This window comes from Spinacia oleracea, chromosome 4 (genome assembly GCF_020520425.1).
Source record: "Spinacia oleracea cultivar Varoflay chromosome 4, BTI_SOV_V1, whole genome shotgun sequence".
NCBI lineage: Eukaryota > Viridiplantae > Streptophyta > Magnoliopsida > Caryophyllales > Amaranthaceae > Spinacia > Spinacia oleracea.
In genome coordinates, this window is record NC_079490.1 from 7,214,176 (window position 1) to 7,242,141 (window position 27,966).

The 27,966-nt window shown below is 37.4% G+C and overlaps 4 protein-coding genes and 1 non-coding gene across 13 annotated transcripts; 3 read left to right on the forward strand and 2 right to left on the reverse strand.

Moving 5' to 3' along the window:
- Positions 1–1,591: 1,591 nt before the first annotated feature.
- Positions 1,592–12,051, forward strand: LOC110797246 (putative pentatricopeptide repeat-containing protein At1g12700, mitochondrial). 6 transcript variants are annotated; one of them, XM_056842836.1, is made up of 9 exons: positions 3,600–4,482; positions 4,660–4,996; positions 5,236–5,383; positions 6,157–8,969; positions 9,096–9,135; positions 9,346–9,590; positions 10,382–10,418; positions 10,510–10,748; positions 10,890–12,051. In XM_056842836.1, exons 4-9 carry the CDS (start codon positions 8,949–8,951, stop codon positions 11,472–11,474), a joined length of 1,167 nt encoding a protein of 388 aa, XP_056698814.1. In that variant the 5' UTR covers positions 3,600–4,482; positions 4,660–4,996; positions 5,236–5,383; positions 6,157–8,948; the 3' UTR covers positions 11,475–12,051. The 6 variants fall into 6 exon arrangements, 4 of the variants coding, with proteins under 4 accessions (XP_056698813.1, XP_021858028.1, XP_056698815.1 ...); XM_022002336.2 differs by lacking the exons at positions 3,600–4,482; positions 4,660–4,996 and adding an exon at positions 1,671–1,828; XM_056842837.1 differs by lacking the exons at positions 3,600–4,482; positions 4,660–4,996 and adding an exon at positions 1,715–1,828 and having other exon boundaries at positions 5,241–5,383.
- Positions 11,742–11,843, reverse strand: LOC130460552 (U6 spliceosomal RNA). The gene has a single exon (XR_008920408.1). It is a non-coding gene; the product is annotated as a U6 spliceosomal RNA (small nuclear RNA).
- A 581-nt stretch (positions 12,052–12,632) lies between the features above and the next one.
- Positions 12,633–17,368, forward strand: LOC110797247 (uncharacterized). Of its 2 annotated transcripts, none has more exons than XM_056843528.1 (3): positions 12,633–12,933; positions 14,048–16,006; positions 17,119–17,368. In XM_056843528.1, the coding sequence occupies exons 1-2, from the start codon at positions 12,833–12,835 to the stop codon at positions 15,999–16,001; spliced, it is 2,055 nt and encodes a 684-aa protein (XP_056699506.1). In that variant the 5' UTR covers positions 12,633–12,832; the 3' UTR covers positions 16,002–16,006; positions 17,119–17,368. The 2 variants fall into 2 exon arrangements, with proteins under 2 accessions (XP_056699506.1, XP_056699505.1); XM_056843527.1 differs by lacking the exon at positions 12,633–12,933 and adding an exon at positions 13,335–13,682.
- Positions 17,369–19,184: 1,816 nt separating this feature from the next.
- On the forward strand, positions 19,185–21,605 carry LOC110797248 (uncharacterized). The gene has a single exon (XM_022002338.2). The coding sequence runs from the start codon at positions 20,343–20,345 to the stop codon at positions 21,231–21,233; it is 891 nt and encodes a 296-aa protein (XP_021858030.2). The 5' UTR covers positions 19,185–20,342; the 3' UTR covers positions 21,234–21,605.
- Positions 21,606–21,974: 369 nt separating this feature from the next.
- On the reverse strand, positions 21,975–26,054 carry LOC110797249 (pentatricopeptide repeat-containing protein At1g63330). 3 transcript variants are annotated; one of them, XR_008932769.1, is made up of 2 exons: positions 25,640–26,054; positions 21,975–22,309 (listed from the first exon to the last, which is right to left on the reverse strand). XR_008932769.1 is itself a non-coding variant. In XM_056843530.1 (2 exons), exon 1 carries the CDS (start codon positions 25,589–25,591, stop codon positions 23,405–23,407), a length of 2,187 nt encoding a protein of 728 aa, XP_056699508.1. In that variant the 5' UTR covers positions 25,592–25,872; the 3' UTR covers positions 21,975–22,309; positions 23,315–23,404. The 3 variants fall into 3 exon arrangements, 2 of the variants coding, with proteins under 2 accessions (XP_056699508.1, XP_056699507.1); XM_056843530.1 differs by having other exon boundaries at positions 23,315–25,872; XM_056843529.1 differs by having other exon boundaries at positions 23,319–25,868.
- Positions 26,055–27,966: the final 1,912 nt, after the last annotated feature.

The window sequence follows — 27,966 nt, forward strand, 5'->3', positions numbered from 1 at the left end:
GGGAAATACTGGCTTTTACTGGCTATTGAAATGTCTATACGATGGAGTACATCAATAAGTAGTACTCAAGTCTCTAGCATAATCGACTAAATTTACCTTTTGTAGATTATTCTAGGTTCTTACCTTACTATTCTAGTAGATGTTTTTGCAATTCTGCAACTCTAGATTTTTCTATATGTTTCAAAATACTTGTATCATTTTTAATTTGACGTTTGCCAAAACGTATCTTTAACCATAAATATTTATAATATATCTATATTAATCAATATCTTAAGATATAATGTGTTACTTGCCAGTTGCCACATGTCCCCTTCTTGGATTTCTATTTTTATATATTTTTTCTTTTTCTTTAATTGATTTACCCTTAAAATCATATTTTTAAGTTGAAAAAAATAAACAAATTGCATAACTCTCCATAAGTTTCTCATTAATGTTATTTATGTTTATAACATCCTCATTGGACTTTTATTTTTATATTTTTTTTTTCTTTTTCTTTAATTGATTTACCCTTAAAATCATATTTTTAAGTTGAAAAAAATAAACAAACTGCATAACTCTCCATATGTTTTTCATTAATGTTATTTATGATTATAACATCCTATATATTTCATCATTTTTTTTTTGGGTCGGTGAAAAGAAAAATATATTGATCTCAAGCCAAAAGGCAATTAATACATCAACAACACCTAGAGAGGGCATACCTTGTATGAAGGGTCTCCCTAAGTATAGAGATGAACCAGAACCACTACGCTACTGTACTTCCCAACAAAAATACATCACAACTTGTTTGTGTTACTAAGACATAACAAAACAAAAGAATAAATTGATTAGTTGATTGTCCCTTCATTATATCAAAGTATATTATATAAATTTGATAAAAATATATAATCGTGTATAGCACGGGTTGAAAACTAGTTTCTTAATAAAACACATTTGATGCATCATGCATGGGGCAAACAATAAGAGACAAAGGGAGTTATATGGAAAGTTGAGGAAGTCAATGTCAAAAGTAGTGGTGTCCAAAATAAACGCAAGTGACCTTTAGTGCTCATGATTTCGATATCGGTACTTTATTAGTGTGATATTGGTTAATTAATTAATACACTACTACTCCGTAAATTATCACCAATACGAGTTATTTGCATCACTGATACTCACATACTCTTTTTGTTATTAAAAGACTGTTGTATTGAGTGACTCGTGTCCAATTTGTTCAGAAAACCACCCTACGTTTATACTCCATAACAATTAATGAGAATTTTAAAACAATTTCCTTGATTGGTATATCAAGTGGCATTCTCGTAATTATAATAATAAAAAAAAATACAATCTAAAAATTACAATGCAACCGCCCCAGACTCTATCTATCCAAAAGCTTCGCTTAAGCGGCCCAAGCGAAGATCGGCACTCGATTGAGGAGCAGCCCTCAAAAAAAGGGAAAGACGCGGATCATATATTTGATATTTTAAAAAAATAAAAATAAAAGAAAATAATTTTAATACAAAAATTGATTGTATATTTAAATATGTAGATGGTATATTTTGATAATTTATTTACGAAAATACCACTAAATATATTTCACTCGCTAATCATGGAGATGGATTGGACGGAGCACTTAATTAATCACAAAATCGGTCCAAACCGGAACCGACCTGAAAATTCCTATAGCGGTCAATTCCGGTTTCGACCCAACCAGTTCCGGTGGTGAGATACGCATTTGCACCTCTCTGTTCGTTGTGTCAGTGTAGATTCTGCAAATAAACAAGGATGAAGATGAAGATTGCTTGCAAATCTGCTTCTGCTGCTTCCTTGGCCTATTTCCATGGTGGTAATCATCTTCTTCCTTCTTATTTGCCATTGTTTTCCCCTTTTCTATTTCAATCATGTCATTTCTCTCATCATACTCCTGATCGTCAATTGTTTCTTCAATCAGTTAGAGAACAATCCAAATTAGGGTTTTCCGATCTCAATCTCCCCCTTTCCCTTTTTCATCAATTGAACTCTTTGATTCCTGTTCCTTCTGTTATGTATTTTAATCAGCTATTCACTGCGATTCTAAAATTGAAACACTTAAAACCTCATTCCACCATTGTTTCTTTATCCAGAAACCTTGAATTGTCTGGTATCCGACCCGATATGCATTCCATTGGTATTCTGGCCAATTGTTACTGTCATTTTGGCCGGGTCGATTTCGGCTTCTCCCTTCTTGGTAAAAGGCTTAAGCTGGGCTATTTCCTTGATTCTGTTATCTTTAACACTTTAATCAATGGCTACATCCACTGTGATAAGCTACCTCAAGCTGCTATTTTGTTGGATCAAATTGTCAAGCTTGGTTTCCAACCCACTATTGTTACATTTGGTGCTATGGTCAAAGGCCTTTGTAAGATTGGTGATAATGCCGCTGCGCTCAGATTGCTCACCAAAATGCGATCTGGAGGTCATTGTAAGCCTAACCTTGTCATATATAGCACTATTATTGATAGTCTCTGTAAGGATAGGTTATTAAAAGAGGGTCTGGACCTGTTCTCTACTATGAAAACTCAGGGTATCAAACCTAATGTTGTCACTTATACCTCCCTTGTTCGAGGCTTCTACAATTCCGGCTGTCCGGATCAGGCTAAACACTTGTTGACTGAGATGTTAGAGAACAACATAACACCAGATGTTAACACCTACAGCATGTTGGTTGACATGTTTTGTAAAGATGGCGATGTTGATGAAGCACAAGTTATTCTACAACTTATGATCGAAAGAGGTGTTACTCCCAACATCATTACTTACAATGCTTTACTTGATGGTTATTGTTTGCGTGGTCAGATAAAAGATGCGAAAAAGCTAATTGATATCATGCACCAAAAGGGTTGTGAGCCTAATCGTGTGAGTTTCACTACTATGGTCAATGGATACTGTAAAGTTAGAAACACTGACAAGGCCCTCAAGATATTCCACGAAATGTTTCAGAAAGGGATGACACCTGATGTCGTTACCTACACCACTCTTATTGATGGACTGTGCAAAGCAAGTAGACTCCCACTTGCACTCAATCTATTCAAGGAAATGCAAACTCACGGAGTTATTCCAAATGTTGTCACATATAGTTCATTGGTTGATGGACTATGCAGAAATGCAGGGCTTGGCGAGGCAGTAGCAATCCTCAAAGACATGGAAGATAAAGGCGTTAAGCCTAATACTGTCACTTACAATATTATAATAGACAGCTTGTGTGAGGTTGGGCAGCTTGAAGATGCAGCAAAGTTCTTCTCGGAACTTATATCCAAGGGTCTACAACCTGATTGTAAAACATACGGTATATTGATTAAAGGCTTTTGTAAGAAAGGACTCATGGATGAAGCTATTCAATTGTTGAGGAAAATGGAGGAAGACAGTTGCTCCGCTGATGATTGTGTCTATAATGTCATCATTAGAGGATACATTCATAATGATGACTTGCCAAATGCATTACACTATAGTGATGTTATGGTTAGCAATGGGTTTGAAGCTGATGCTCACACTTTCTCATTGTTTGTTGGCCTCATGTGTTCCGGTAACTTAAGTGAATCATCTAAAGACTTGCTGCAGAAGTTTCTTGAATAACTTGAAAGAAGGTGATTGCAACCATGATATTCAAGAGTTTTGCTTCAGGTGAATATTATAAGCCGGTTCTCTTTTGAATCACTGAAACTGGCGACCCAAGGCTTCCTAACAAAGCTACTCGAGAAGGGTTTGGTTCCCTTTTTGGAGGTATTTTACCTGACGGAACAAAAGTTGCTGTGAAACGATTGGATTCATCAGGCCAAGGGAGGAAGGAGTTCCTGGAAGAGGTCAACACAATAGGTAGCGTGCGCCATTTCAATTTAGTGACATTGATTGGATTTTGTGATGACGGGTTGAACTGATCTACTTCTTGTTTATGAATACATGTGTAATGGCTCCCTTGAGAAGTGGATCTTCAACAGAGACATACCACAAACACTTACCTGGAACATACGCCGAAAGATAATTGATGGTGTGGCTGTAGGACTTGAATATCTACATGAGCACTGCAAGCAAAATGTGATCCACTTTGATATCAAACCTGAGAATATACTCCTGGCAGAAGATTTCAACATCAAGATATCTGACTTCTGCTTAGCAAAAATGGTAGGCCAGGACCAAAGCCAAGAGTTATGACAATGGTAAGGGGAACACCGGGATATATGGCTCCTGAGTTGATTGCTGGTCATGCCATCTCTGTTAAGGTTGATGTCTACAGTTTTGGGGTTCTTCTCCAGGAAATTGTGTGTGGTCGTAAGAATTTTGGTTCAAGAGAAAGCGATTGTCTTACCAACTTGGTGAAGGAAAAGGCCGATGAAGATAAACTCTGTGATCTAATTGACGAGCATGGAGAAGATATGCCACGTTGATCATGAGCTAGTCCAGTTTCGAGTTTCTTAGCTGCACTTGTGACAGCAGTAGAACTTCACACTAGTTATGATTCATCAGGTCAGTCCGTCCTACAGAGTCGCTTTTGTCCGGCCCACATTATGTATTTTATTCTAAGGGTGTTTGTCTATTTTGTGTTTTGATTCTTGAAATATTGTGAGGAGTCAGGCCTTAGTTGGCAAGCACTCTGGCTTTCCATTTGATGTTTCTCTTGTTATCTTTTTTGTGTGCCTGCAGATTTTCACAAGGCTAAATTTTCTGGACATGCAAATGATATTCTAGATTCTAGTTTCTGGTTCTACCATACAGGCTACACCAGTTGTTGGGTTTGGAGATATTTTCTCTGTCCCACCAAGATTTCCCCATGCCCTTTATTTCACCTCTGTCAGAGTTGGTTCATTTGAAAGCATGTGAAGCTCTTTTTTTTCCTTCTCTTGATTGCACATGGATTGTCGAGTGAGGGAAATATGCCATAAATGGAATCGGGCAAACTCAATGGGACATCTGTTTTATGGGGCAATCGCAGTGGTATGGAGGGAGTAGCATTCTTATTTCCGTCACTCTATCAGAAAAGGTAGACTGATGGTTGTACATGTGCTTCCTTTGTTTTGATTATAGAAGAGGAAGAAATTATTCTCTTTTATCTTCGTTATGAGGTTAAGTTTCCGCTTTTGGATTCCAATTTGTGACCTTTGCTTCATTATGATGAGGAATGCAACTGGAATTTGTGCAGAACCCGTTATAGATTTCTTTGTATGTTTTGGGTTAACATTTCAAATGAGGGATTTATGTGTGATTATATATATATGGCAGTGAAGGTCGCTATACCGGGAGTTATTGATTGGGATAGGAAAAGGAGTGGGGGTCATCTGGAGAAGCTTGAGTCTGAGGTTGGGGATCTTCAAAGTTGCTTGTCATTCACGCTCTCAAACTCAAGAAGCTTGAATTTCCGTGTAAACATGTAAGTATTTCTCATGACACCTTTGTTACTGAGAGATTGGTGCTATTCCAATTGCATTTGACACATTAGTTACAGATTTTTGTGCTTTGATTTTTGTATTTATCTGTAAACTTAATTGCTGGTTCATTTTCTTGATCTCCTCATTTATAGAATTCTAGGTAGCAATGGTGTAATGTTTATGGCAGTAGTTTTGTTTGAGACTCAGTTAGAAATGGAACCAACTTTAATACCTCCTCTGTTTCTTAATACATGCAACGGTGTGACTTTTTGCACTATTTATGTATGGAGTATTAGCTTTGACTATATATTTTACTACTATGTAAAAAATTAATGCTGTTATGTACAATATTTTTAGATTAGTCTCAAATGATCAATATGTATTTTCAAAATTAGTTATTTTACTGTTAGTAGTTAGTTAAGGATACTAAAAGTTAAAGTTGTGCATTGTCATACGTGGAAGATTGGATTCAGGTTGCTCTTTGAATCACACCAATTGTTATCAAATGTTCTTGATTAAGATGATTGTAACTTGTAATTTTGCAAGTATGGTGAGATTTTTGGAGTTATGATGATGAAAAGCTCTGCTTCATGCTCTTAGTGAACATTCTATATGAGTTAGGTGCATCAGAGATAACTGTGGTTTACTTTATTCTATATTCACTTATCTCACTAGCATTAGTCGTATGACTCATCTTTATATCAAGGATAGGACTTTATGTAAATAATGAAAATATTCACGGAGTCTGATTTAAACCATTATTCTACTGTTTCAGGTATAATATCAAAGTTACTGCTCCATGCCTCCATGTTTTTCCATGAACATATTTCCTTTTGAATACTCCTCCTTTTATAGCGAGGACTCGGATAAGAATCTACTCCGTATATTCACTTAATTTTTAATAAAAAAATGAATGCACTATTATTCTATTAGATATAATTTCGAGAAGTTTCCAGAAAAAAAAAGATTTAGATTTGAACCATTTCCTGATAGTCTCCTCAACAAAATCAAGCCTTAGTTTTCTTTGTATTTGCTCTCTTTGTTTGAACCACAAAATCTATCATCGCCCTTCGTGGATTTGCAACCCACAGAAATTTTAATCCAGTTCATCCAAAATTAGCCGTTTCAAGCCACCCTCTCTTCTTTCGTGTTCATTGATAATCATCTGATCTTCTTTGGAAAGAATCACTCAAGAAACAACAACTTCATTAAATCTCTTGCTTCTGCGTTTCTTGAAACCATGGGTTTGGATTCACAGGTAGACGACATTGTTGAGCTCGATCTTGGGAGGAGGGACCTTCAAAACAGTTGGGTTTAATGAGCTCAATGGTGTAGATATTGCTTGGAATAAAGTCGAGTTATCAGATAAAATAATTCAAGTCAAAAGAACAACTTGACAGTGTGTGTGCGGAAGCCAGTTTGTTGAAGTCTTTGAAGCATGAGAACATCATGAGATGCTACCATTCGTGAGGTCGATAAAGAGAAGAAGACAGTTCACATGATTACTGAACTCTTCATCTCAGAAGATATGAGTCAGTACCGCAAGAAACATAATGTTGTTGATAAAAAGGGCGATCAAGAATTGGGTTAGACAAATTTTGAAAGGATTAGATTATCTTCACTGTCATAATCCTCCAATTATTAACAATTGTGATAGCCTCTTTGTGAATGAGTTACAGCTCGATCTTCTGGTGAGTTCATGGCACCAGAGCTTTTTGAAGAAGGGTAATGATCAGCTGGTGGACATTTATTCATTTGGGATGTGTTTGCTACAGATAGTCACCCGGGAATTACCATATAGTGAGTGCACTAACTCGGGTCAGATTTATAAGAAGGTTATCACTGGAATAAAACCTGCTGTTCTTGGAAGGGTGACTGACCCACAGTTGAAGCTGGTTCATTGAGTAAGTGTTTGGGTTCAAGTTGCGAAGGAATGAGGAAGGAGAATGACTCAATATAACGACCCTTCAGATTGGTGACATGAAGGTCATACTAAAAAGATCAAGTTTGTGTTATTTCCTAAAAGTGATACTAATCACTCGGTTGTGGAACAAGCTAGTGGTGAAGGACTATGTTACTCAGACTTAGGTACTAGCGTCAGACACAGGTACGTGTCCAAGTGTCCGACACGGCTAAATTGTGGCAAAATTTCCTAAAATTAAGTGTCGGAGTGTCTATACCCATATATGAGTGTCGAGGATCCGACACGGGTACTTGAGGTAAAACAAAGAGTCTGAGTAACATAGGTGAAGGAGCTCTGAGTTGTCAGCGGAAGGTGAAGCCCTTACGTTAGCATATGGGAAAATTGGTTAGGAAACTTGTACCAGGTTATAATAACTGCAGTAAGATTCTTCCAAGACATCTTCATCAAAGAGTAAGTACTCGAGTGGCAGCAGTCAGCAGGTGGTATCGTACGAGTATGTTGGGTACCCGGTAATGAACACCCCTAGCTAGGGTGTATGATGTTCCCTGAATATTTTAAAAAATATGTATATATACACGCACGGAGAAAAAGTATCCCTATGAAAACTAAAACTTAAAACAAGGATCTCAGCCGACTTAGCCTAATCCATCATGACTTAGGCGTACACCAGTGCAACCGGCTGGAGCCTGGAGGTAGAGATGTAAAAAACTCATCCGACCTGAAAAACCGATCTAAATTGATCGAATCCGCAACCGACTATAACTTGAAATTTTGGTAAAATAGGTAAGCCGAAATCCAACCTGTACCCGGTCCGAAAAAGCCGATAACCAATTTTAACAGATGTTGTATGACCAGAATCCGAACCCGACACCCGACTGAAAGATGACCGAAAATAACTGAACTGACCCGACCGAATAATGATCCGAACCAGATTCGATATTCGACCCGAAAATGACCAATTAACCCGATTTTTACCGCATAACTTGTTAGTGACTCGACCTTAAATATTTTACGCTTGAATTTTTTGAGATGACCAAATCAGTTATTTACTCTATCTTAACCCGTGTTCGATAGTGAACCCGACCCGAAAATTATCCAATCAAACTTGATCCCCAAACCCGATTCAAACCAACTGTATAAGACCTAAAACCGAAATTAAACCTGATCGGAACATGACGTAACCCGAACCCGACTTGTACCCGAAATAGAGAAGAACCCGACATGACCCGAGCGAAAACCAACCCCCCCGAACCCGAGTGATAAAGTGATCCAATACGACCCAACCTGATCCGAGATGACCCATCTCGGATCCAACCCAATGAACTGTTTTTACGGCTCTAGCCGGAGGCCCATTAAAAGTCCGAGTTCATACCTTTTAAAATAAAAACTACGGAGATATACTGCCCATTTGGCCGATTTGGGGGTGGGGTCAAAGGGAAAGAAAATGGCGCCAATTAGACCATCGTCATACCGGGATTATTCGAAATTTCATTTTCACGTCTTCTTGAATCGGAAATCCAATTTGGAATAAGAACAAAATTAATGGCAGATCCGCAAAACACTTTAGAGAGCAAATTGCAGAGTGAGTGAAACTATCACGCAAAAGAAATTGTAATTTCAACTTCTCTTTTACTTTGTATCTTATGAGAAACCCCAGATCTCAGGTACCCATTAAATAATCTGGAAATCCCACCTCAAATTCTTTATTTTATTATGTTTTTTAAGGTAATCCTTGAATTTTTGTTGTTATTTTCTGTTAAATTACCTGAAAGTTTGCATCTTTCCTCCAGGTCACAGGCTTTTCATCCTCTCCAACTTCACAATTTTCTGGTTAGTTCATTAATTTTGTCGAAAATCTTGTTTATTTGACCTAATTAATCATAATTTGGGGGTAAAATTAATTTCTACTCGTTTCAGTTTGAGCATTTCAATTACTGGGTTATTTTTTAAAATTCTTGTTGGTGGTGTTTAATTTCCCTTTGTTCTGCTGGAAAAAATGCTGAAATTATTGTTTGTTTGGCTAAAATTGGTTGAGTTCAGAGCCTCCTGACATAAAGAAATGGTTTTCAAGTTACAATTACCAATCTCCTGAATTGAACACAAATGAAGATTTCTGTTTTTCTCATGGGGTTGATGATAAAGAGAGGGGATTGTTTGTTGAAGACAGTGAGACTGAAGATGAAGGAAACTTTGAAGATTTAGCTGAGATTAATCGATCCGTTGCCATTCGTAAATCCATTGAGGAAGCTAAGAAGCATGATTCTCCATCTGTTCCTGTTGTTGAGGTATTGTGTTTTATCTTCAATTTAACAGAATTACATCTATACAAAAAGGTTAGAGGACCAATGATAGGGAACTTTTAGGGTGCGTTCTATTTAACCGGCTTTCACTTCTGAACTTATTACGGAGTAAAAATTAGAACTTGTTTAGTTATAAAGTGTACTTGTATAACTCTTATCTAGTTATCTGAACTTATTTTATTCATGAAATAAGGTGAATATAACTTAGCCTTTCACTACAAGGAGATATGAGTGAACTCAATGAAGAGGGTTATAATACTGAGACTAACAGCTGTTTGAGTATGCAACTTCTCTGAAAACAATACTCCATTTGGGTTGCCAGAACTTAACTTGAGCTTCATGTCTGCAGACTGCAGGTGTTGTAACCACATAAGATTTGGGGTGACTGACCCCGTTGTATACAAGTACACCCATATTATACACATTTGCGTATTGCTACTATCTTTTATCATGATTCAAGAGGATGACTTTAGTCGTCACCTACTGTTGTATAGTTATCTAGTAGTGAAGCATATGTGGATACAGTTTACTTGACAGTCAGAATCATAGTGAACTGAAATTAGCACTGAAGTAAGTGGTGATGGCATTTTAGATTGAGGTTGTTGTTTGTTGTTCTGCTTGATCTTCTTCTTTAACTACAGTACTCCGTATTTTCTTACCACTGCTGTATTTTGGAACCAATAACCCATATAAGGTAGTTTGCTCTGTATGTTGTGTCAATTTCAAAGTTCAAAATAGAATTTTACTAAGGCAGTGCTCTCTAACTTTTATGATAGGTTCCAGCTTTTCCAGACTCGCTCTCAATTCCATCTGGTTGGTGCTCATCTCTCTTCGTATATTATGTAAATTTCAGATTCAACTGATGTAATAAATTCAAACTTTTGCGCTTGCACATGTACTTCAGAGCCTCCTGACATAACGAAGTGGTTCTCCAGTTATGTATACGAATCTCCAGAACTAGACAGTGCTGATTTTGATGTTCCACTTTCAAGTGGTTATACTTTTGGTGATGTAAAAGAGGTTGACAAAGAAAAGGAAGTTCTTTTAAAGGAGTCGCCTGTAACAGAAGTCGAAGATGAACTACTCAGCTACTCAGAGACAATCATTACACCTAGTGGAGTTGAGAACAGAAAAAACCCTCCAGTAATTCTTTTTCAATTCTTTTCCCAACTTTTGATTAAAAGAAGCTCCTTAATTCGATTGAAGATTAGCTCATAGTGGTTCATAGAATGTCACTACCCAACATTTCAACCAGTTTCTCTCTTTTCTGTTTGAAATGTGCAGGTGGATGGTTTAGAAAGAAGCAACTTTCTTCCCAAGAACAGTTCATATCTCAAAAGGACTTCTGATCAGAGAACTTCAGAAGAACTGAATGATTGCAATACCCTCCCAGATAAATCTGTTGTATATCCAAGAAATAAAGATGAAGATTTATTACCAGTAAAGGCTACTTACGGTAGGGGTAAGAGAGTTGTTGAAACTGCTGAAAAAAATACAGAGAAGAAATTTACAGCTGCTGAAACAAATACTGGCTGGATATCTCTGAACCGTAAACCAAGAGAAGAATATTCCAGAAGCATCATAAAGGAGAGGGGTGAACACATATCTCCAGAAAATCAGTTCAGTTCGATGAAGAATAAAGCTAGGCCAAGGATAAACAAGGAAAATTCTCCTGTGAAGTCAGATTGTTTTTCTGATGGGAAAAATGATAAAAGGTTGAGAAGAGAGATTCTTAGAGAAACAACCAACTTTAACCTTTCTCATTTGCCAGAGGTTGCTGGGAAATGGAAATGTCCACAGAAACATAAACCAGATACTGGACCTCCTATGAAGCAGCTCCGACTTGAGAGATGGATTCATAAGATATGAAGACTTATCCATTATGGATATATGAGTTCTGATGATTAGTAATGCAGTCTGATTCATTTCTGCAGAAATGAAAGCCAATTGCTACTGTAAACTTGAATTCCAGAGGAGTTCTGGTTCAGTATTTTGTCTGTTTGGATTTGTTTTTGTGCATGAGAAATTGAGAACTCATGTTTGGATTATTTCTTCCAACAGTAGTGTACAAAATGTACAATATTTCTCCGGAGTTGCATCAGTTAAGGGTGGTGTGAGAAGAACGAACTGGCAAGGGAATATGATTTTCGAGGATCAGTTGACAGTGTCATCCTTGTGCATAGGCCATGCTAATCTTCTCTGTATCGTTCCAATTTTATCAGATGTTTCCGAAGAGACAGATCAGTTGACACAGTGTACTCCGTGGCTAGAGAATATGCAATGCTTGGTTTTAGTTAACCTAAATATATTTAGGAAGATGATAGTTCCTCTGATCCTATCTAACTACTTGCATGAGATGGCCTAAGATGTAGAACATGTACTTGTATAGTAGGTCTTGTTAAGGCTTGTAGTCAATAAAAAAAATTGGATTTCTTTCTTCTCTGTATTATTTATTGCATTCATTATTTGAATTTACTTGCGAGTTGCACTAATTTATCCGTCTTAAATCTATTCTTACTCTTACCCCCTTTACGTTTATCCAAAATATCCCGCCTATATTTTGGTGTGAACGGAAAAGTACTCGTATTTCTATCATAAACTACCTAATGCCATTGAAAATAGGTGTATTATTTTAACTCTCTTTCTTTCCTAGGAGGTTTGGTAATGGAGTTTGCACATATTTTTTCTACTATGCATTATTTGAGCGAATTACACTCATTTATCTTCCAATAAAATATTAATTCGTCTCAGATTCCCATATCCATTCTTACACCTTTATTTTACCAAGTCTCTCCTGTATTTTGCCGCGCATTTGAAACATAAACCTTACCACCGATATACGAAATATATATATCCATCAACCCTCTCTCTTTCCCGGGAGACTCCTTAATAGAACTATAGATATTTATTTTACCGGAGATTAATCTCGATCTTATAACTTTTTTTCAAAACTCTAGCAATATTCTAGCCAAAAATGAAGCCTATCTTAGAATTGGGAGGTTGAAATGAAATGATGAACATAACTTCCAAACCCTCAATCCAGTCATCCTCACCTTGTCCGATTGGCCTTCCCTTGCCAACTCGGGCCACTCGGCCCAGCTCAGCTCAGTCTTTCCCCCCACACATGACACATCCAATCTTCCGTCTCTCTCACGTTTATCTCGCGTGCCTCCTCTCCCCCTCTCTCCTCTCTCCTCTTTCTCTCTCTACGATCTACACTTGAACATATGCAGACAAATACACAATTCAGACAGACCTCCCTCCCTGCAAATTCTTGTCCCAAATTTACTCCTTTAATCCCATTTTTACCCACTTCTGAATTTCAAAGGTACAATCTTTTCTTGTCTTTTTCATCTAATTTAATTCACCTCTAATTATCTCTTTAGATGCTTGCTGAAAAAATTGGTGAAAATTTATCTGAATTTTGGAAATGTTGTTACTTTGGTGTTTAATGATGTTCAATTGACCAAAATTTATCTCATTTTAAATTACCCATTTGTTGTTTTGCTGTCAAATTCTTGATTTATCTGAATGTTATGGGAAATTGGGTTTGGGTTTTTGATATTCTGTTGCTCAAAGCTGTTGAATTTGGGGTTTTGGTTCTGGGTTTTGATTTCTGACATGGGAAATGTAATGTATGATGTTTAATGGTTAGTATCTCAAAAAGGGTCATTCTTGTTTTCTGGAATTGAATTCATGGACAATTTTTATGTACTTTCTGGGGTAGGTCATGGCTGGGAAGAAGCTAATTGCAATTTGTCAATCGGGGGGCGAGTTTGAGACCGATAATGAGGGTATAATGACCTATAAAGGAGGAGAGGCTCATGCCATTGATATTGATGATGATATGAATTTCAATGCCTTTAAAATGGAGGTGGCTGAGATGTTCAATTGGAGCACAGATGCAATGTCTATGAAGTACTTTCTTCCTGGAAACAACAAGATACTCATTACAATATCCAGTGATAAGGACTTGTTGCGCATGATCAAGTTCCATGATTGTCAGATGACTGTTGATATCTATGTCATGATAGGAGAAATTATTGATCCTGAACTCTCTAACTTGCCTGTCAGTAGGTATTTATTGCTGTTCTTGCTGTTCTAGTCTTAAACTTCCTCCGTTCTTATTTACATGACACAATTTGCTTTTAGGAGAATTTCTTTTTAATTGACACAATTCTATTATGGAAAAGTTTTATATGGTGAATTGTCATCTTTGCCCTCACTTTTAAACAAATGAAGGATGGTGAAAGTGATGGTTGATTGTGGTTGTTAAGGGGCACTTTTTCCCTTAACTCTCTCTTTTACCTCTCCTTAATATGTGTGGAAAAATCAATTGTGTCATGTAAATAAGAACGGATGAAGTATTACTTTTGAGTTTTGAGAATTGGTGTTTTTAGTTGGCCTTTTTTGTTCAAGTATTTAAGGGGTGTTGTATGTAGGTCGAGCAGAACCTCTTTATCTCAGGAAATGATGCCACTTGATGCCCCCATTGATGTGGTGGAGGATACTAATCATGATCATGATGATGTGCATTTTATTGCTCCTCTTGATATTATTTCCAATACCGATGTCAAGATCGATATGCCAACTGAAATTTCTCCACCAGCGCCCCTCGCTAGCTCCAGTGATGAGAAACTTGTGAAAGCTGCTCATCAATGGCAGAATAACATTACTGGTGTTGGTCAGAGATTCAATAGTGTTGCAGAGTTTCGTGAGGCGTTACGTAAATACGCAATTGCCAATCAATTTGCATTTAGATATAAGAAGAATGATAGTCACCGTGTGACTGTCAAATGCAAAGCCGAAGGTTGTCCTTGGAGAATTCATGCATCAAGGCTATCAACCACGCAGCTAATTTGTATCAAAAAGATGAACCCTGAACATACTTGTGAAGGAGGTATTCATACCACAGGTTATCAAGCAACTAGAAGTTGGGTTGCAGGTATTATAAAAGAGAAGTTGAAAGTGTCCCCAAATTACAAGCCCAAGGATATTGTAAATGATATTAAACAGGAATATGGAATTCAATTGAATTACTTCCAGGCGTGGCGCGGTAAAGAAATTGCCAAGGAGCAACTGCAAGGTTCTTATAAAGAAGCTTATAAGCAGTTACCAAGTTTTTGTGAAAAGATAATGGAGTCAAATCCGGGGAGTTTAGCTACTTTTACAACCAAAGATGATTCGAGTTTTCAACGTCTCTTTGTCTCATTTCATGCCTCGTTATACGGATTCCAGCAAGGTTGTCGGCCTCTACTTTTTCTTGATAGCATAGCGTTGAAGTCTAAGTACCAAGGAACACTTCTAGCTGTCAATGCTGCTGATGGGGATGATGGTGTCTTTCCAGTTGCTTTTGCTGTGGTTGATGCTGAAACTGATGATAACTGGCGATGGTTTTTATTGCAGTTGAAGTCAGGGATGCAGACACCTGGTTCAATAACATTTGTAGCAGACAGACATAAGGGGTTGAAGGAATCAATTGCTGAAATATTTGAGGGTTCATTTCATGGTTACTGTTTAAGGTACTTGACTGAGAATCTTATTCGGGACCTGAAAGGGCATTTTTCTCATGAAGTGAACCGCCTCTTGGTTGAGGATTTCTATGCTGCTGCTTATGCTTCTAAGCTTGAAGATTTTCAGAGATACATTGACAGCATCAAGAGTATCTCCATAGAAGCTTATGAGTGGGTCATACGAAGTGAACCTGAATACTGGGCAAATACTTTCTTTAAGGGTGCAAGATATAATCATCTCTCATCAAACTTTGGTGATATGTTTTATAGCTGGGCATCAGAGGCACATGAGTTGCCCATAACACAGATGGTCGATGTTATCAGAGCTAAGATACTAGACCTAATTTGCGCACGGAAATCGGAGTCAGCACAGTGGTTAACGAGGCTAACTCCATCTATGGAAGAAAAACTGGAGAAGGAAAACTTGAAAGTCTCTCAACTTCAAGTTTTGATCTCAGTTGGTAGTACATTTGAAGTACGTGGAGACACCGTAGAAACAGTTGACATTGATCAATGGGAATGTAGTTGCAAAGTGTGGCAGTTGACTGGTTTACCTTGTTGCCATGCTGTAGCTGTTATTGGTTGCATGGGAAGAACTCTGTATGAATATTGTTCCCAATATTTTTCAGTTGAAAGTTATAGGTTGACATACTCTGAGACGGTAAATCCTGTTCCAAGCACTAATGGGTCGTTTCAGAATGATTCATCTCAGGCTGCTGTGACAGTGACGGTTACACCTCCTCCTACACGTCGGCCTCCAGGCCGGCCCACAAAGAAGCTTTTTGGCTCACAGGAGGTTGTCAGACGTCAGCTGCAGTGTAGTAGATGCAAGGGCATGGGACACAACAAATCAACATGTAAAGAGATTTTAGTGGAACAGTAATAATGGTAAGCATATAGAAGCAAATTCACTAGTAGATAAATGATGCTATGTTTGTAATATGTATTTGTCGCATTAGTTGTTTTGTTTAATCATCCCCTGCGTGTCCTAAAATCCTCTTAGTAGCATACAGACATACACATACCCCGTACATTGTGGAATTTGGAGGATACATTAACACTGGATGTGATGTAGGGCTGCCTTGTAGAGTGTTGGATGAACAAGTAATTTCATCTGGCTAATGTGCTGTAGTAGTTTTAAGGAGGCTTACTGATCTAGATTCTAATTTTGATTTTTTGATGTTTGATGGCTGGACTGTTGACCAAAGAGGTGATGTTTTTGTAGATTCCTGGTTCTTGGCTACTTGGTTAACCTCTCTAGTATTGGATTTAGGGGAAAGTGGCACGAGGGCTAAGGTCTCAGTTTTAGGGGCTAAGCCTACAGCTGCTATTGTTGGACAGAAGTTCTGTATTCTACAGTTTGCTATGGAGTATGGATACAATTTGCTAGATATTGTGTTTCCTATCCCAGTTGTGGAGTTGGCGAGTTGCTTCTGACAGAAAATTTGCATCTTCTTCTCAGTAATGAACAGACTCCCTCTAGATTCAGAAATCCGCTCTAGATTCAGATATAGTTACTTTTTTCTGTCATTTTGAGTCAATTTTTTACTTTTGAGTTCTCGGATGATGTCTTGTTTTCTCTGTCATTTTGAGGGTTTATGTTAATGCAATAGACTAACATCCCAAACAGGGGTGAAAGGAAGAAAATAAAAAAGACTTGAGGCATTTGTTGTAGCATCTCATGAATTGGCCTTTTTTCCCTCATTTTTCCCCGTCCACAGTCATAAGAAGAGTCCGAGTGTGACAACTGAAGCACAACTGAAGCTTCTGTACAGGTCTATATAAGCTGGCTTTTTACTCTCTTGCTAGGCTTTACTATGGTTTGGTGTGTGTTTTTTAATACTGCTACTTCTTACGGAGTATTGTTTCCGCAACTTGTTGCTGCCATAGTTTTGTTCTACTACTGGATCGTCTCTCTTGTCTGGTTTCCTTTTCAGTTAGTTTCCTGTCTGTTAATCTGTTATCAAATTGTCTAACCAAAATCTTCATGCATGCTTCAGGGTGGATCCATAATATCGGAATTCAGAATATCCGAGACATAACAACCAGAAAGCTGCATATCTTTTCACAGATCAAGCATCCCAAAAATAACAGCATTTCTCCTCTTCAGCATCAGATTCTATGCTAGGTCTACAACAACAACGCGTAATTAAGTAAATTAACTCAATTTTAGGGGCTCATTTCGTTACCTTGCTTCCGATTTTCTCATCAGTGATCGGCTTCCTATGTATATATACTCTGATTTATTTAGCCTGTGTGATCTGATGGAAATAACTTGTCTGATACTTCATATCTCATCACCAAATCATTGAATAAAATCTGCATGCTTTCGAGTTTTTCGGTACAAATTCTCTAATCTCATTGTTTAATTCTTTAACAATGAGCTTAATTTTCCTCTGTGGACCCATCTTTAAACAACAATGAACTTGACATTTCCCTCTGAAAAAGTCAGTATTGAACTACTGCTAGTACATCAGTATCCAAAGTACTATCATAATGTTGTACTGCAGGAAGTTTCAGCAGTACATATTTTATCAAGTACTGCTTCTAATCTTAGAAGGTTGTTTAAGTACCAGCATGTAGTACAAACCAATCATTCTTGTGGTACTTCTGTTTTGCCTCATGTATTTATAGAGCTTGTAATCGCGCTAGGAAATGCAACAATAAATTCGGGTTACTCCACAAATACAAAATTCGGTTCATATTAGATCATACAGAGTGAGATCCGATCCTATGTTTTAGTTACCGCTCTTAAAAATAATATTGTTGGCATCCGCGTAAATATTGTTGGTATGTATTTTTCTATGTGTTTTAATTTGTTCATGTTTCTAATTTTTTGGGAGGGATAGAAGCTAGGGAAGAGGCAGAGCATGAGATGGATCAATCAACAATGTGGATTATTGGTGTTGTTGCTCCTCCCATGCACTGCCTCTTCCCTGGCATCTTCAATTCCCTTTCAAGTTAAGTAGAAAATAGAAAATAAAAAATAAAACCCTTTCTATTTATGTCATTTTTAATTAGATTTTGTCGCGATTTTAAAGATGAAATTGTTATGCACCTTTTATATAGGTTACTTTTAATTATTTTCTATATAACACACATTATCACCTCAATCTCAAAGTATCGATTTATATGAATTTTAATGTTTAAGATCTATTTCAAAATCCTCTCATTTAATGATAGATTCTATATAGGGACTTATTTACCTTCTAATAATAGTAAGCACATAATGTTCTTTTTTTTATAGGCATTGTCATATTGAATCAAGTTTTTTTTTTTGTTATTATTATTATTTGTACAATCAAAATTTTACATTAATTATTTCAGATGTTTGGATTAAAGTGCAACATGCCTTCTCCTTTTTTTCTCCCTTCTTTTCTTTTAATGAACCAGAGAAGGGTCAAAAGACTAAATTGGATTTAGTCAAAAGCATGTAAACCAATACGAGTAATTAATAAATAAATAAAAATTAATACGGAGTAACAGTTTGATTATACTACCTCCATTTCTTTTTGTTCTTTATGTATTTCATACTCCGTATAAGATTGTTCTCTATTCTTTACACTTCTACTATGTTCTGTTTTTTAGAAAAACTTCTTTTCAGTTTTTACCCTTTTATCACCTACAAAGGGGTAAGGGTATATTTATGTCTAGTGTTTATATGTTTACTTTTACCACTTGCAAGTTGCAGCCCCACTTTTTTCGGGTGGTGATTTGCGCACTCCTATTTCTAACTTTTGCGCTCTCATTTTAGTTTTTCATCATTCAGATTTGCGGAAATCAGTTTTCCACCTTTTCACTCTCTTTCTTATTTTCTTAATTTTTATGCAAATAATTGGTATGACGAACATTAATGAACAAAGGTAGTATTATTCTTCGGAGTATCACATAACATGAAAAAAAAAAAAAGATACAACTTACGTAATCAAGCTAGTTTGGCCTAGTGGAAAGGATTTCACCTTTCAATATCAACAAGTCAATAATAGAGGTTTAATCCCCACAATGGACACTTTTGGGAGAAGATCATTTTCGCTCCCCCATTCTTCGGCCCAAAGTGTCTAACCCGCTAACTCGAGATCAAGTTAATCCGAGAGAAGTTCCAATCCGATAGGGCCTTCATCTTACCTTTAAAACATAACATGTATAAAAGTACTAATAATAATTATAATAGAAGGTTTAATCCCCTCCGTTCCAAATTACTTGCACTATTTTAATTTTTTGCACTATTCACACAATTCACTTTGACCTTCTTTTTTTGCTAGTATATAAAAATAAATGTTAGTATGTAATATGTTGTTGACGTTATTTTAATCGGAGTATGTATATTTTCGAAATATTAATTAAATTTTTATAACTTTGATAATGGGTAATTAAGTTGTGTATTGGGAAATATATCTAGTTAAAGTGGTACAAGTAATTTGGGATAGATGAAGTACATAAAACTTATAAAGAAAAAATGTTGATAGACATATAGACATATAGTATTAAGATTTTTAGAATACATAAAATATGATTGGGTCCTTGCGATGATGATATTTTGGCTTCATCGCTACATATAAAGATGGTTGTGGGCTGGGTCGGGCATCGCCGGGCCGATGCCCGATCCGGCCCGGCACGGGCACGAAGTCGTGGGCCGGGGCCGGGCCTGAGACTTAATTTTTTGGAAAAAGCACGAAACGACTCGACAAATCACGCTAAATTTAGTAAAATTAGCCTTACCTTTTTTTTAACTTTTCGGCCCGGCACGGCCCGGCAGAAACAACGTGGGTCTGGCGTGGGCTCGGCCCGGTTAGGCCCACAGCCCGTGAGCTCAACCCGAAGCTCGCCCCGGCCCACGACCATCTTTAGCTACATACATGTGTGCGTGTTGACTGACGTGACTCTTGTGACACGCATGTGACGTATGTGCATCTGTAACTATGTGAACAATATCATTGATTTATAGAAGGTAATCAAATAACTAAAGTAAAAGATAAGCTAGATTAAAATGAATATTATGTACCATAATTTAATTTGTAATTTTTTTTTAAAATTTTACTATTTATACATACAATTGAGAGTTGATTTTGTTACCTCAAATCATTGAGTTATGACCTAGTTCCCTCCTCACGCAAACCCACCCTCTCAAGAAAAAAAAACACACACATCTAAAAAAACCCTAATTTCGACTCACCCTTTTCTCTCTCCTCAAAACCCTAATTCCTTCCTCGTGCCATAAATCACAATGTCCCAGAACCCCCCACAACAACCCCAACCATCTCTCTCCACCGTCAGCGCCTCCGGGAAACGCTGCTTCACCTGCAATTCCGACGACCACTGGGTTCTCCATAACGTCAAATCCCGAGACAACGAATGCCGAAAGTACTGCACTTCCTGCGTTTTAAATCTCTATCGGACGTCGTTTTGCCCAACTTGCTTCAACCTCCATGACCCCAATTCCCTCCTCCCTCCTCCTATCGCGTCTTCTTCCTCCTCCATCAACAATCGCAACCTCACGTGCCTGAAATGCAGCTCAATCTCCCACAGCACGTGCGTCCCCCCCAAGATCCCCAAATCCCCTTACCTTTGCACTACTTGCTCAAACCCCTCTCTGAAATTCTTCGATTTAAAGAAACCCAGAAAATTCCGTGATCAACCGCCGTCCAACGGTGGCTGCGGTAGCGGAAGCAGCAGCGGAGGCGGAGAAGAACCGCAGCCGCAGCAGAGGCAGGTTATTGATGAGAGGGCGGCGAAGGTGTTCTTATTGGCGGCGAAGATATCAGCGATTACGATGAATAAGGCGGTGGCCCTGGCCAGAACCGAAGCTGAACGGAAAATTGAAGGGGCCGCATTGGCGAGGAAAAGGGCTAAAGAAGCAATTGATCATTTTGTGTTCTTATCTTCGAAGATGGTACATTCCAAACAACAGAGGAGGGATGTTGTTCTTGGGTCGGGTCCGAGTTTGAGTCCGAGGAATGTTGCTCTTGGGTCGGGCCCGAGGCCGTATTCTGAAGCTACCAAATCGGATAACAATGGCGTTGGCCGTGTCGGGATTGGGAATGGAAATCGATCGTTGGCCGCGGTGCCGGTGGTGCAGAGTAATGGTGGGACTAATGGGAAGGAGAATGCAGTGTAGTAAAGAAATTATATTTATCCACAGATGAAATTTTTTTGGGGGGTTGAAGAAGAAGATGAAGATGATCAGGTTGTTCTGTAACATTGTGAAATATATGTTGTCTGATTATTATTATTATGATCTTCTGGCCTGATTTCTTGTAAAATAGTCGAAAATCGAGAACAAGTTTAATCAATTGGCACATTTGGTGTTGTTTTCAGGGATGATTACTATAGGATATCCAATTTGGTGAATGAATCTCTGTCCTGAAATTGCTGTTTTTTTTTGTTGATTTACAATCCATGGATTGATATTGATGATCCTCTGGTCTGGTTTCATGTAAAATACTTGAAAAAATAGTCGAAAATTGAGAACGAGTTTAATGAATTGCCACATTTGGTGTTGTTTTCAGGGATGACTATTATTGTTGGAAGAATATCCAATTTGTGCAAATTGGTGAATCTGTTTTCTGAAATTGATGTTTGTTTTGTTGACTGTAATTCATGGATTGATATTGATTTCTTAGGTTCTCTTTCGGGAAAAAAGAGCTTTTACTTTTAAAAGGGATGTTTTATCATCTTTTTAGTGGGGCAGTGGACATAATGTAGCAACTTTCAAACTCGAATCATGTTGGTCATGAGAATTTTTGGTTACTTTCAGAGTGCAGCACACTTTCAGACTGTCTGTACTCAAACTTAATCTGTTGATCATGAGGAATTTGATTATTGTAGTAAAAAAAAGTCGCGACTTGTGAACGATATATATAAGAACAAGTAGGGATGAATGAATAAGAATCGAGAGGGCAATTCATGAATAAAAATTCACATGATTTACAATAGTTGTATACTTGTATTGACATTTTAATGGAAAGAACAGAATTGCCAATATCAGAACAGAGACCTCGATATCGAGGATATGTAAAACACGGAAAAAATCGCACTGCATTGCCTATCAAATATTCCTGTTCAACATTGGCATTCAGAGGAATTGGATGACTTGTTTCTTGCTTTTGGGAGAGAAATATTTCAGAGTATTTGTTCTGTCAACTGTTTCCACCTTTGGGACTTTGGCCATAGTTAAGAACAAATCAACCAAATCTGCATCAACAAAACGAAAGAGCTTATAAACCAGACACAAAAAGCAGGAAACACTTGTACTTGAAACTTGCAAGTATCATGCATAATGGGAAACTGAACATTCTGTCTCGAAAACAGTCAGTTCAAAAGTTCTGTTTCACTGTTTTGCAGAGAAACATCCATGAAGGCAAAATTTCAGTTCGAATATAAGGCTCTTGGAGTTTAAAGGCCTTTTTTCAACAATTCAACTCAAAACTAACACATAGACAAAAGGGAACTAGACTACATGCAAGTATGAGAATGGTTAAGGTGCATGATAATGTCACCAAGTTTCATTAACTGTCGCGATATAATGGCTCGTGACATACTCCAACCACGTACCTTTGACACTCGTACAAGAAACATCATAGGCACAAGCACAGAAAGATGCAAGACTCTGCAACTCGAAAATCTAATTATTTACTCAAGGTTCAACGAGTGTTGATATAACGCCTTAAAAAGGAAAGCATGTATCTTCAACCTAATAATCTTACTATTAAGAGTCATATATAAGTATTAAGACCATGTGTCAATGGCATACTACACAGAAAGCGGCTACGCTCTCCTGTTACAAACTGTCAAACTGTCAGTCTCAAATTATAATAAGCTTGCATCTGAAGTCAAATAAAAAGACCAAGTAATGAATTAACCTCAATTACTATGTGACTTACTGAGTCAGCCTACCACAATAAAAGTAAGATATAAAACGCAACCAACTAAGCTTGAAAACAGAGGCAAAAACACGAAACACATATAACCACAAGTCCACAAGGCTACTCCATAACTGATTCAACTCAGCATCAGAAAGACTAATTTAGGAAAATAACTTCAGGGCTTATAGGGAAAATAACTCAGCATCAGAAAGCCTAATTTTAAATTGGAATATCCTGATGTAAACTTGTAGTTTGTCATATTACGGTCAAGAACACAAAATAATACTTCATGTAATGGAACGGAAAGCTACACATGCAGCCATAAACGGATTACCTACCAACATCTTTTACGCAGGTTACTTGGTCAGAAGAGAGATTCCACCGATCTGGAACAGTTGTGTAGCTATATGGGGTCAAATCTTGTTTAAGCTTCCCCTAATCCTTCAGAAAGTATGCTACTAACTTCATCCTGCGTGTCTGAATAGTCAGATGCTACTACTTGAAGCGCTGCTTCTTGACTAGCAACAGTTCCAATTAGCCATCCATGAGTAATAGCATCTGGAACCAAACCCTTCTCCAACATTAAATCAAGAAGCTGACATGCCTCAGTTTTATAACCCTCCTTGCAAAGACCGTTTATTAGCAAGTTGTAAATCTTCGGGTCAATAACCTTACTTTCCTGACAAATTTTGCTTATTGACATCCATATTATATGTAACTGAGAGTGGTCGGTTAAATGTAACAAAAGGCTAGCAAGTGTTTCACTGTCGGGGATTAAGCTTTCATTACCCATCTCGTTGAGAATCAGAAGACTGCGATTTATTTCCCGTAAAGCAATCAAGCATTGAATGAGGATGCAATACGCTTCCAAGTCAAGAACCAGACCACGTCTCAGAATTTGTGAGAAAAAAGCTAGACCTTCAAACGGCCTGTTGAGTTTCAACAAACCACGGATTATAGCAGTAAAAGTAGAAGTGTTTACAGGATTCTTGCAACTTTGACCAACTTTTAGCAGCCTGATTGCTTCATCTACCCTTCCGGTTGCACAAAAAGCCTTGATCAAACCGCTGAATGCAGAAGAATGAAGGGAACAATTTCTTGAAGACATGAACATAAACACTTCAGAGGCCTCTGTAAACTTTTCTAGATTACAAAGTCCTTCAATTAGCTTGTTATAAGAATTGGGATCCAAAACCCAATCTTTCTCACTGACTAGTTGAAATAGCTTTAGAGCGTCCTCGTACTTGCTTAAATTACACTGGCCAATGACTACCGCAGAGAAAGTAGCGGAGTTGGGTTCATACGATAAAATGATCATCTTTCCAAGAATTTTAAAAGCTTGTTTAACATGTTTTTCATCGCAAAGCCCTAGAATAAGGATATTCCATGATAAATGGTCTGCCACATCCAAGTGTAGCATTTTATGAAATAGATCTTTTGCAGCTAGGAAGCACTGAGCATCACAGTAACCTTGAAGTAACACATTGTAAGCAGAAGAATCAACAACATGACTATCATCTAACAAATTTCTCGCCTCATTAAGGTTCCCGAGTTTACAATACGCTTTTAGAATATCCACAAGAACATCTGTTGAAGGACTAAACCCGGCATTTCTCATCTCACGGGATAGCTCAATAGCCTTCTCGAAGTGAAGATTCATGCACAAACATTTGACGAGAGATGAGTAAATGCAAACATCAGGCTCAAACTCGGAAGTTCTCATCATGTCGAACAACCTCATAGCTTCTCCTAACTTATTCTCTTTACACAACAGCGGTATAACATTGGTATAAAAACTCAAATCAGGATTTACCCCAATTTCAAACATCTCATTCATTACACCAAGTGCTTCATTCCCTAGATTTGTGGCCACGAGGCCATGTATAACGATCTCAAAGGTCCTACAATTAGGTTTACATCCTTTCTTCTTCATCCTTCTAAATTGATCCAAAGCATTTTCGACCATGTTCGAATCAAACAAAGCTTTTATCAAATTATTCAAAGTATCAACACTCGGAAGAATTCCCGATTTCACCATCTCCTTATAAATCAACAATACATCACGAAATTCTCTCTTCCCCTCCACAAGAGCACTTAAAAGATCATTCCATTTACCCAAAGAAGGCTTAAACCCACTAGAATTCATAACCAAAATCGCCTTAACACCTTCATCTAACCTACCATTACCTACAAATACATCCACCAAAGCACTAAGCGCCTCCGCCGCGCCTTGGCACCTATCCTTAACCATCTCCCTACAAAAACCCTCCATTTGATCCACATTTCCAGCAAAACCTAACTTCAATATAATCCTAGAATAGGTATCAGCACTATGCCTAAACTGTTTTTGAAGAGAAGCCCATTTGAACACCTTTAAAGCTGAGTTCAAATCATGAGTACTATCCAAAACCTTGTTCAAATTATCTGGGCACAACCCATTCTTTAAGTACTGTATTCTAGGGTCAATTTCACTCCTATTTAGCACATTTTGGTGGGGTTTTGAGACGTTTTGTACATGATTTACACTATTAATTGAAGAAATTGACCTAATTAAGAAAACCCATCTTGAAATATTACTTGAAATCGTCAAAGGTGTGAACTTTATTGCCATTTTGAATGAACAACATTGCAATTAAATGAAGTGGGAAGAGAAGCTAACCTGTAAACTGCCATTAAAGGGATGCATACTTGAAGAATTTCACTGAAATTGAAGCAAAAACTGAAGAACTACTTGTGTTGTTCAAGGGATAATCAGGAATCTGCTTCGCTTCTCGTTTCGGCGGTGGACAAACCCAGAAGTAAAACTAGATAGAGGGAACGTGCCGCAGAGTTAACAATAACCCCTGTTTTTTTTTCTTATTTAGGAAATACTAATTATTTTCACCCTTCTTTTTTTTTTTTTTTGAGACAAATTATTTTCACCCTTCTTGATTGGACAAGTTGCTCAATTTCAAAATTACAATAGAACGAAAAACCTTAAAAAGCAATGTGATTATGCGAAGGAGGGCATTCCATTCATTTAAGTTTAAAATAAATAAATAAATAAATAAATATTTACAAATTCAAAAGGAGAAAAATTTGTCATGCATCAAAATATTAGTGAAGTATGACAAATTAACAATGCTATTGAGTAAATTGCGAAGACGTGAGTTTAACCCTTCGACGGTTTAACGAGTAGATAATCATGAAACAGTGGGAATTGGGAACTAGTGAGGGTAGAGTTGTCAAAATAGGTCATCGGGTTGGGTCCGGGTTGGGTCATCTCGGGTCTTGGGTCATGAACAGGTCGGGTCGGGTCAGGTCATTTTATCATTCGGGTGCAGGTCGGGTTATTTTCTCATTTCGGGTACAAGTCCGGTTCGGGTCGAGCCATGTTCGGGTCGGGTTCAATTTCAGGTTTGGATCTTATATAGTCGGGTTTGGGGTCAAGTTTGGATTGAATAATTTTTGGGTTTGTTAAAATTCAGGCCGAGTTCACTCTTGATCGAACACGGGTTAAGATTGAGCCAATAACTGATTTGGTCATCTCAAAATATTCAAGCGTAAAATATTTACTGCACAAGTCGAGTCACTAACAGGTTATGTGGTAAAAATCGGGTTAAGATCATCATCGGGTATCGAATCGGGTTTAGATCATTGTTCAGTCGGGTGAGTTCTAACAAAGATATAAGTGAGAGAGATGGGCTCTCGCAAATATTGTTGTACAATTCTTATTAATGTAATCAATGATGAAAATACAATTTTGTTATATAATTGAGGTCCATCAAAACTTCCGGATGCGTCCTCAAATTTCTATCATGGTACCAGAGCCGGAAAAGTGATTACGACAAAATTGAAGATCGAAGACAATAAAGTTGATGATAAAAATGAGAAAGGATGTTTGAAGGATGCTAATGACAAGGGGATTAGTAGAGTAGATTGGTGGGAAAAAAAGGAAAGAAAAACAAAATTCACAAAGAGAATTTTGGAGTTTGCTAATAACATGAGCATTAGCAATGCTAGGTGGTGACATGAGCACAACAAGGAGCAAGCCAACGCAAAGAGTTGAAAATCTTAAGATGAGAAGAATAAAATTGTTGGGGATAGTTGGTGACATGAGCACCAATAACAAAATAAAATTTAAAGAAAAATTTCAGGAGATTGACTATTGACATGTGAATCAGTGGGATAGTTGGTAACATGGATATCAACGAGAAGATGATCAAGACTAATAAAAGGTATCGAGAAGATGGAGGTTGGTAACACGGGTGCCAACATTATTAGAACTCAAGTGTTTATGACGATTGGTGGTTGGTGACAAGTGCATCAACGAGATTTTCGAAAGATGAAAGATTTTGAAGCACACGATTTTTCAAGATTAAGGGGAGTGTTAAAATATTAATCTAGAAAAATCTAGATAATCTTAGTAAATATCTAGGAGCTAGCCTAGAAAATTATAGTAACTAAAATGTCTAGAATTATCCTAAAAAAAATCTAGATGATGAGGGGAGTATAAAAATCTAGAAACCATAATACAGCAACTATAAATAGGTTGTATTTTCATAAGTTTAGAGTGAGCCAATCAAGAGAGTTCCCACAAAAAACACGAGTGAGGGGTAGAAACAATAGTTCTACCAAAGATATAAGTGAGAGAGATGGGCTTCGCAAATATTGTTGTACAATTCTTATTAAGGTAATCAATGATGAAAATACAATTTTGTTATATAATTGAGGTCCATCAAAACTTCCGCGTGCGTCCTCAAATTTCTATCTGTTCGGTTATCGGTCATCTTTCGGTCGGAACATCGTGTTAAAATCGGTCATCGGTTTTTTCTGGTCGAATTACGGATTACCTGTTTTATCAAAATTTCGGGTCATAGTCGGGTACGAATTCGATCCGTTTAGGTCGGATTTTCAGGTCAGGTCACAAGCTAACGGTTAAGATTTGTTAAGCGGAAATGTTGAAGATTATACGTGTAATCCCCCGTAAATTTAGAAACATTATTT